Source organism: Cariama cristata, unplaced genomic scaffold, assembly GCF_000690535.1.
Source record: "Cariama cristata isolate BGI_N322 unplaced genomic scaffold, ASM69053v1 scaffold15230, whole genome shotgun sequence".
NCBI lineage: Eukaryota > Metazoa > Chordata > Aves > Cariamiformes > Cariamidae > Cariama > Cariama cristata.
The window spans coordinates 85537-96177 of NW_009593084.1; the positions used below are offsets into that span (position 1 = coordinate 85537).

At 46.3% G+C, this 10641-nt stretch overlaps 1 protein-coding gene across 1 annotated transcript in view; it reads right to left on the reverse strand.

Moving 5' to 3' along the window:
* The window catches only part of ADAMTS9 (ADAM metallopeptidase with thrombospondin type 1 motif, 9), a gene marked incomplete at its 5' end in the record, with an annotated part of 81696 nt that extends 71980 nt beyond the window's left edge, over positions 1-9716 (reverse strand). The window contains one exon of the mRNA XM_009708926.1: positions 9554-9716. Within this exon, the coding sequence (XP_009707228.1) occupies positions 9554-9716 (163 nt within the window). The remainder of the gene's footprint in view (positions 1-9553) is intronic.
* Positions 9717-10641: the final 925 nt, after the last annotated feature.

A 10641-nucleotide genomic window follows, 5' to 3' on the forward strand; every position in this document is an offset into this window, starting at 1 on the left:
CCTGCTGATTAATGGTCTTTGGATCTATCCCAAGGGGAGACTCAGGCCCTACGCAAGTACTTTGCCTGCATGAAAGGGTCACAGGGCAGAGCCAGGGACTGCTTTTGAAATAGTAGCTATTGTTATGCTAAAACCAAAAATTAAAAGAAAGAGCGATCGCTTATCCCAACAGTTCTAATCCTTTCCATTTCTACATTAACTTGTCCTTGGAATAGAAAGCAATTTGCACAATTAAATAAGACATGTGACAGTGCAAGCAATTCCAATTCAGCTCTAAGTTCAAGAGAGCTGCACATAGCAGGGGAAAGAAAGAGGGAGGAAAAAAAAAAAAAGAGACATATAAGAGTATAAGTAGCATGGTCCTTTCAAACCAACTTACTATCATACCTTTTCTGAATGTGTGACCTAGGACTCTATACAGAAAGTTTGCTGCTCAGCGCTCATAATGCTCCTAGACCCGCTCTGATCCAGCTGCACAGATGATAAAACTATCATTTGGAAGTTAATTATTTATTGCACACCTCCATAAAACCCAGCTGAGCTCCCTCCAGGCAGGCAGGCAGTGTGTGACCTGCCTCCCTCGACCCCAGCAGCAGCCACAGCAGCAAACCCTGCCCAAACCCTTCGGTATGAGCTCCAGCTACAGTTGGCTGGCCTGAATTTGTTGCCTGTAGCTGATACAACAGCAGCCACTGAAGTGACTGCCATCACTTGGAAAAGAGAGACAAGAGGCAAAACGGATCTTCTTCATGAAGAGGTCAGACTGGCTGAAATGAAACCATATTTTTAGGCTGTTCTTGCCTGGAAATGGGATGGAAACTGGCTCCTCTTTAGGACCCAAACAGGTCCTAAGCTGGACCAAAGGATTTTTCTAGCCCTGGGTCTGTTTTAATTCTACATCGATATGTTTTATATCTCTGAGATGTACCTGTAGATATATTGAAAGATAGATGAATTTGCACAAGGCCGAATTCTTACCTCTATTACTGTGGGCATGCTGTCGTGGCCAGCATAACCCAGAGCTGAACACCCCTTGGCGGCCAGCAGCTTCTCGCCCTGCTCAGACAACAGCCAGGGATGGTAATGTAACAGGGGAGCAGCAACTGCCTTGCTCTGTACCATGCTGAGATGCCCAGTCCTATGAGCAGGACTAATCCTGCCTTCCCTTGACTGTGCAATCAAAGCTGCTATAGCTAGAAAGGGAAAATAGGCTTTAACTATAGAGACAAGACCAGTGACCTACATTGGAAGGTAAATTAATGATCCGTGCCAGCCAGGATCCAAAGAGAAAGGGTGAAAATGAAAGTTTGCTCAATTTTTCTGATCTGCAAACCAGAAAGTGTTCAAATGCAAATTAACCTGAACTCACTTAACAGAGAGATCAGCTGGATTTTCAACCTTCATCGGCAAGAGCTGGACAAAACTGCATAGATCAAACTTCCATGGTTGGAATGATTGAAAATACAGGAAAATATCAGACCTTTCACAAGTGGTGCTGTTAGACTGATACAAAGGAGGGAAACTTTAATTTTCCCTGTGTTATTTGTGCTTCCCTTTGAATTAGGAAACAGTCTGGGTTCAGAAGAGTTCCCTTCCAAACTCTTCCAAGAGAATAAAAATATTTGGCTTCTATAAAAACATTTTCTTTGCCATTAAGAGAAACGTTTGCATGAATGGATGGTAAGCTCTCATGACCCAAGCACACCTGCTTGTTAATTTTCTCTCCTTCCTCCACTTTGAATTTTGCACGTACAAATAAAGTGGCTTCCCTAGATGTCCAACCGAAGCAATGTTCAGATCTCCTCAGAAAGGTCCAAGTCCAGGAGCTGAAGTCAGTCCCCCACACCAAGCCCAGAGTCTGAAATTCGTGTTTGTAATATGTGAAAATACCCTAAGGCCAGAAAGCAACACTATAGAGCCATGAGTAGTTTAGACTGGCATGAAGCATCGCTGGTACGAAAATCAGCAGTCTCACCTCCATTCACCCACTGTGGCCCACCTATGTCTTTCAGGGTGATCTTGCCCTTCTTCCTGCTGCTTAGGCCAGAATGCTTGAGAACCATGGACTTACACTTAGTATCAATCAACTTCCCTTAGTAAGAAAATATTTTCTGTTTTTATACCATGAAAACACCAAAGACCACACATACTCTAGACGTTTCCTTTCCTGATAATGTATGTGAGAATGCATTCCAGCTTTAAAGGATTTTTTTTTCTGCCTAAGGTAAAAAGTTGTACATGAAAGCTATCAATTTTGCACAGTAGACAGAAACTAGATTAATGACAAAACAATAAATTGCCTCTTTAAGAAAGCAGATAGTAACACGTGAGCTGAGCATGTGGCAGAAAAATGATTCAAGATCATCTTACAGGTAAAATAACTAAATAACTGCACCTCACAACTGCAAGGCACAAAAGCACCACTGAAGTGGTACAAAATTGGTTTAAGGTATGGCTGACATAAAGTTACGGTCCTGAAAATCACTAACACCAGTTCCATAATCCACTGGTTCAGGAAGAAAAATAAACTGCCCCTGCAGAACGACTGAAAAAAAACATGGCAAAATACCCTTGAAAACCACCCTGACACTGCAAGGGGATGGGCAGTTTGCTGAAGTACATCCCAGTGTTTCACACATGAGCAGACAGGTATCTTGGCCAGGTTGTGGGTCAAACCGGTACAAATATACCACATGCACGCTGACATACATTTCAGCACATCAGAAAAACGGTCAGAGCTGCTGCCTTCTGCACTGCCTGGGCCAACTGAACTTATTTGCCTGCAGAGCTCTAGAGCTTCCACTTGCCAAGCCTGACTTCTGCCTTGCAAACCGCCTAAGCACCCGAACTCCCACGTTTGTTTGCTTGGTCTTAATGCAACTTTCAACGTATAACAGTCGCAAGTATACCAACGCGTTATCTGCAATCACGTCTAGCGATACCTATGAGGTACCATACCAACAAGAACAACATTGAGATCACCACAACTTTGTACTGACACTCAGTAAAAGATGAAAAAAAAAAATCTCATTAGAAAGAAAGAAACTTTGCCTAGCAGTTGGCTACAGGGATGCTGGTAATGACAATACAGGCACGTGGGAAGAGAAGTCACAGTACAGTCAGCCTGTTTATTTTCAGTAGTATATGTCATGGGGTACAGATGGAAAGTACCAAAGCAATACCTCCCTGCTTCTCCTTCAGCAGGCATCCACACAGATGATGTAAAAGTAGATGCAAAATTGCAAGTACCTCCATTTTGATTCCAGGACAATAATTTAACTCTGTTCACTTACGATGTCTAAGTTGCAAAACAATAACCAATCAATAATAATTTGTTTAGTCACAATCTTGGTCTTCCACCATTAGGGTGCCAGATAGATGCTTGATACATTCTCAATACTAAGAATAACAACAAAAAAATGTGTGCACCTTGCTTATAACTCACATTGAGAAAATTTAAAATAAAATCAGAGTTATGGGATCTGTAGCATTGGCTGCGACCAGATTTTTTTAACTGAAATCAGTCTAATAGCTTATTTCACTTGCCAACACCACAGCAAGATAGCACATACATTACAGACTGATCTCTTTCCCAACTTAGTATGGGAAAAGCTTGTGTTTGACATCCCAAGCCCATTTGACCAAGTACTAGTTGGCTGTTACTCCACTATTACCTCAATAGGAAGCCAGAAATAGAATTAATTACATTAGCATATGGGACTTGTGACGTAACTCTCTCATTTGCTGGTTTTGGGAGGGAAGGAAACCTGAAATAATTACTCTCTGACTATAAATTACAATTCACTTCCTTAAGATGTGAAATTTTTCTGAGGGAAAGAACGAAGTCAATGTTTTACCCCGAGGCCAAAAACAAAGCTGACAGCTTAAACAGACTTTTGAAAGAGCTCAAGGATTGCTCAACCTGGAAGCAAAGGCTTAGGAAAACCTCCCTGAAGATCTTCTGCAACCCCATGGCTACGTGAGACCAAGCAGTACAGAATTTGCCTGAGGACCTGCCTGGAAACCAGACACCTAGAGTGTGAAGTTCTGCTGAATGAAGGAGTTGAAAACCAAATAAGAACACAGTTGGAAGCAAGACAAACAGTGCAAAAGAAATAGCAAAAATACAAAAGGGCTCTAGACCAACAGCTCGACTGCAAAGGATCTGGGATTTCACCATGGACCACTCACAACAGTACAAACACCAAGTCCTGTGCAAGAGGCATTCAAAGTTTCTGCCTCAAAACCACTATAAAATAAGAACATAACACATATAAATGGTCTGTAGAATGAGTATCACATTTTCCATCTCTGGCCCCATTCCTCACCATTGCCAATTCTAACACCGGGTATACACCTCAAACCACAGTTCAGGCAGGAGCAAGAGCTCATCACCTACCTGTGCCAACGAGAGACCACGTTACACGGAAAGGGACAAAGTCAGGCTTTAGCCACGGTGCCAGACCTCCAACACATCCTCCTCCAGGCCACAACATTGGTAACACATTAATATACCCACAACCCTGGCAACCTCAACCTGGCCACCCCTTCCCAAATACGTGGGAACACAGTGGCAGGACCATCTCCAGCTTGTGCCGTGGGTTCACCAACCGTTTCCCATGCAGCTGGGTGGCATTGGAAGGGAGATGACAACCATCTGTAAGTGCTGAACGAGCTGGTGCTAATTATCACATGGAAACAAGATCACAATCATCAAGTTGGCAGCACCAGGCATTCGCTTGCTCAAGACACAGGGCAGCACATCTCTGCTCTGGTGGCTTCCCAGTGTCACGTTCAGTGGGAAGGGTTGTTAAAGTTACTGTGGAAGGGTCATCTATTACAAATTACTCATTAATGCAACTGAAAAATCAGTGACACATTACTGATTATGCCTGTGTCACGCTAGCTCGGTGGCAAGACTTGGTTCACGCTGCTGATTTGTCTTGTGCTTTTTATAGCAGCCTCCTCAACACAACTTACAACACACACAGCTTCTTTTCTCCTGCTCACCCAGATGAGCACACGGGCTTTGCCTTTTCAGAGCTGCTGTGCCTGGCTAAACACGTGCTGCCTCCCGAGTACCCAAACTGCTTTAATGTCTTACAACTAAATACCCAATTGCAAGTTTGGGACCCTCTTGCATCTGTTACTGGGACGTGCTAAGCCTCCAGGCTATGCGCAGTAGCCATCTGTGCTCGGTGGTTTTTGGAAAGCAACCTCGGCACCTGAGTCACCGGACTCTCCCACCTCCGCCGGCAGCAGGTGTGGGCACAGCCAGCTCTGTGCAGGTAAGATCTGCTCTGTCCTGCACTCGTCTGAGCCCGCTTCCAAAATCTCACCACCTCAGCACAAATCGCTGGAAGGCTTCTTTGCTGGCTACAGCCCCTTGGCTCTCCTCCAGAAACAGAAAAAGCTCTAATCATCTTCCTACTAGTTTGGCACCGTCAGAGTGTTATTGCTGCTTCTGCATGAGGAGTTCTGCCTGTGGTGGATATTCCCGCTTTAAGCACTCTCATTAAGGAGCCAGGACTTTGTGCAAGATCCTCATAGAGCCCATGTCTAACGCACCAGCCTCAGGATGGGCACGGCTGACCAGCAGCAAGTGTTGGGAACAGCTAGCGCTCACTACATATTCAGTCCTTGATTTATCCATCTCAGCCACAGATGGGACTTGAATGTAAAAGAATTACGAAAAATGGGGCAAGAATAGGGAGGTATTTAACTAAAGAAGCTGGGAAGGAAACAGAAAGTACAAATCAGGAGAGCACCAACATGAACACAGTGGGAACAAAGAAGGAGCTGCCCAAAAGAGTTCATTCAGGATTCCTGCACCAGGGTCACAGTAAAAGCTCCAAGGAATTTGAAAATTTGGAGCCATGAAATAGCTGAGCATGCAGCAAAACTGGAGAGATGAGAAAGTCCAACTCTTGCATTTATACTCATGGACATAGGGCAATTGTAGCTTGGTGCCACCAGGCACATCTGTCTCAGAACAAGGGGTGGCCACCGCGCAGAATGACTGGCGAAGATTCTGTAAAAGGCTAAAGTTATCACAAAACCCAACAAAACTGGAAGAGCTCCAGAGAATCCAATAACCAAAATATACATATAAACATATCGATGACAAAAAAAAGTGGGAAACGTGAGAGAAAGGAGAGGCAGCAGAAAGGGACACAAGACGCAGGGCAAGAGGTGGCCCAAAGTGCCACTTAGGTGACGACCAGAGGCAGTGTCCTGTTGGCATCTGGAGCTGGACATCTCTCTGCCAGACCAAACCTTCAGGGTTTCACATAGAAACCAGTGGGTAGGGCTCGCTGCTGTACTCCTGGCAGGAGTTCAGACTGGACGGGGGGGTCGGAGAGCTGCCACCAGCCTCCCCAAGCCAGCCGGCATGGAGGGTGCAGCTCCCCGCGGTGTTGCAGGATGCAGCTCCGCGCCTTTTATCATTGGAGTCAGATTGTTCCTCCGCGGGGCGCAGGAAAGTTCCACTCTCCAGTGTCGCAATGAGCCGCTTCCTTTTTTTTCTTTTTTTAGGATCAGAATTTCTTTTCTCTTCCTCCTCCACCTCAAGAAAGCGGATATTTAATAATTTGGATCGGAATAGCTTGCTATCGTGAAGCAAGGGGTGGTAGTGGCGCTGCACCTAGTGACATCAGGCTGACAGCCTGGCCAAGTCTTCATCCCGTCAGGGCTATTCAGTAAAGCACAACTAATTATTCTGCCAGATCCTCGACCAGATGACAAATTGATTCACGGTACTAACTAAACGAAGGGAAGGAGGAGAAATTGCACCATTTCCTATGGCTGAAACTACATTAACCCATTACCCCAAGGAAAACTTTGTCAAAAGTTTTTATTGCAGCAGTTGAGCTATACGCCAGACGGCTGAAGTGCATTGGCAGGAGACCCCGGTGTTGTGCTATGAAAGTTCATACGCCGAGCACAGTTTGCATTCGATATCCATCAGTGTTCAGAGGAGAAAGATTTTTTTTTCCCAGAACATCTGCAGAGTATCTCATATGTCAGAGGACCTAAAACCATTATCAGAAACTGCTAATTAAAACTTAACAAAATCAAATACCTGTTTTTCTAAGCTGACCTGAGAATGCTGAAAACTAAAAGCAACACTAGGGAGACCGCTGGAAATGAAAGCTTTTACTCAATCTGTCAGTCGACTCACAAGGGAAACTTTTCCTCGATACTGCAAGTCTATAATTACATCATCATGGCAAGGGCACACCAGTATGTTGCTTATTAATCATAAGATGACTATCAGAAAACCCTTCTTAATAGCACCACTGCCCGGCAACGTGGGCTCCCTTGCTCACTGCAGGGTGGGTACTTAAGATTTCCCTCGCATTAATTTCCTCTTTGAGCAAATTTCAATCCCTGCCAGAAGCCTGCAATGCAAACGCACCTTTTCACACGTTCTTCTGACAAAAGACTGGATTCACACAACACCCTACAGCTATAACAAACTCCCAAACTCTCACGAAACCATTCGTCTCTGGTAAGAGTGACAGATGCACCCTGTCCAAAACAGCGAGTGCTGCCAGATTTTTGCGTTTTCCCCTCTGCTCCAAAGACCCATGAGACACCTTCTCTCCACCAGATGTAACCCAAGGGGGAACACCAAGGTTCAGCATTGCTCAGGCTTCCCTTTACTTGCTCCTTAAATGAAGTGACCAAGACTTGTTCACCATACATGTATGACCAAAGCATCATTCTCTTTCAAAAACTTGGACAACGGTAAAAGGGAGAGGGAGAGATGGAGAGGAAGAGGACAGGAGGACAAGTAAGACTATAGCACCGATCTGGAACCCTTAAGAGGCAAGACCTTCTTCCTCCACTACACGAAGCAACTGAGAAGAGCAAAGAAACAAGACAAGCAAGAGGCAAAGTATGTTGGAAAAGAGGAGAAAGAGATATACACGATGTTGGTAATATCATGGATGGAGTATTATTCTTGTGAATCATGATCCAGAAGAATAACACCCTAAATGGAAGCTATGATATAGTGGGGTGAAAAACAGCAGACTTATAATGGCACAGAGCAAAGTCCACAAGCAAAAGTCAGAGACCTCCCAGCTACCTTTGATTCAATGAGTCCTGTGATCTGCTGCTCCGTTCCTCCAAGGGCTACTGATGCAATGTGCCAGATTCCGTGTTTCTTTCCAACTGTTCTGAGTCTCCTGCATCTGATCTCAAAGAAGGGAGCAGAAACAGCTGGAAGAGAGAAACCAGAATGGCATAGTCCAGCAGCAACCCTTGGAAGAACAAACAATGACAGCCTTGTGAGAGGTATCACTGTCCCCCAGCGTGTATGTGTGCATGTGGACTGTATCCACATACCTTCTAGAAGAAACATGTGTTGCTAGAGCATCAGCTCTGGCTGGTCACAGTGCACCAGAGCATCTTCTGACTTAGCGTGATCAGTGCAAGCTGAACAGACCGACAGCTGAACAGCACGGCCGCGATCTACAGTCATGGGTGCCAAACGAGTCACACGTGCTAAACGCAGTCTAAGTTTGGCACCACACTTCTCCTCCTGTGGTACCTTTACTCCCTGAGCAACTCCACCTACTTTGCAGCTCATGAGCAGCTTGCAGCCCACGCAAGGGAAGCCAGTCAAGGTCTACTCTGTTTAGGCTTTAAAGCTCCTGTAGATCTAGCTGCAGGCCAAAGGAGGAGGGCAAAACAGCAGGTGAAACAAGAGACCGAAGGAATAAGCTTCTTCAGAGAGAACTTAGGTATTTGCTGCCAAAGGAGAGGATTAGTTGTGAAAATCAGGAAGTCAACGAAGCAGAGAGCAGCAGGAGGTCACTGCAGATAATAGGGACAGTAGGAGCAAGGCTATTGCTCACCAAGGCACATGAAGGGGAGATAAAAAGGCTTGTGCTCTTTCACATGTGCAAAGACTAGAAAGAGGCAGCGAGGAGGTCAGGGAGATGGTGCTGGTGGAGGAAGGGCCATGAGGTAAAAAAAAGCCTTTGAAAATGAACCATGGAAAAGTGATTAATAAGGGAAGAACTGTCAGGCTTGGCGTTAGGACCTTCTCATTTCCACTAGAAAGAAAGAAGACATTGCAACTCACAACCAGATTTGGGGAAGGAAGACGAGGAGCACAGCAAGACCAAGACAGCAGGATGTCATTTAAAGGACAGAAACAGAATTTCAGACCGAGAGCAAATTAGATTAGGATGGTTAGGAATTACACGTAGGAGAGGACAGAAAGCAAGTTTAAAGGCTCATAGGATGTTTAAGGCAAGACAGCTCAAAGGATCCCTTGCCAGCCTTACAGCAGGGATGAAACAGAAACCGTAGTGTTTTTCCTGACCGCAACTTCCTTATAACTGATTACTAGAAAGCACAGGCACACCATGTCTCTCCAGGACAGCAGTACCACCACGAGCCCGGTCCTAGCACACACAGTACCATTTCTAAATGGGTCCCCTCAACTTCGCATCCTTTCTACCCCATACAAACCTACTGGATCTTTACTGCAAATTAGTACCCTTTCGTAAGTCATTAAGGGCAGTAACAAAACGAGTACCTGGAGTATCGCAAGTCTGCCTGTCCCCTGAAGAACTGGTTGGAGATGTCCGGTGTCGGTAAACTAGATGTGGTTTATTGTGCTCTTCTTCATACTCCTGTTCTTCAAGCGATAGCAGCGGCTCTACAAAATAATCCCCATCATCAGACTTGAACGTGCCTAGCTGAGAGGGACGAGAGAGGCACAGGCGGTCAGCTTCGAGCGATGACAAACCACAGAGCAGGACTACCCAAAAAAATGAGCAGTTAACAAGGGAAGCGCACGAGTGCCCGGATCCCTGCGAAGGCATGGGCTGAAGCTCCAGCTCCCGTCACATCGCTTGCACCCACATCAGGCTGCACCGCTCCCTGCAGCCGTCCCACCAGAACTCAAGGAAAGCAAATTACTAATCCCTAGGCAGGGAGCATGAAAGGGTCACATCTACCAGACCCCGTCCCTATGCCAGTGATGTTTATCAAGCCACCCCTGCCCGAGGGGAGATGGTGCTGCACACGCTGGAGGCCTCAGTGCAACCCCATCACGTTGTGCCAGTTTTCATACAACAGCTCTCCCCGAGACAGGCTTTAAACCCACGTGTAAGGATCAGAGGGGGGTGTCCAGCCAGTGAAATCCTTGCTCGTGAGAAGACACCAACACGCCTAGTTGCACGTGACTATGAACGTAGGGATTTGGCGGGTAAATAAAAGATATCCAAGACAAAAAAACCATCCTGCAGCCATCCTAGACTGGGATACATGACCAGTAACTGGGAGGGAGACCTGCCCAACCACACACACGTGCACTAGCCTGGGTGAATACACCCACCCAGGGAAGCTCCTGGGCTGGACAGAGGCCAGCAGAGACCTCCCGGGGAGCACCTGGGACAGGCACCCCAGGGTGCTGGAAGGCACCAGGGCAGCTGAAAGGGTCAGCCCTGCCAGGAGCGTCGGCTCATCCTTTTGCCAGTATCCCCCTGCACAGAAGGGCACCAGGATGGCAGGAGGGACTGCCAGGAAGCCTGCCTCCATCTCTCCTCGGGCCATGTCCCTGCCCCGGGGTGCAGGACGGCTCTGGGGTCAGCGCTGCTAGGGAGCCCCCGTCGGCACCCC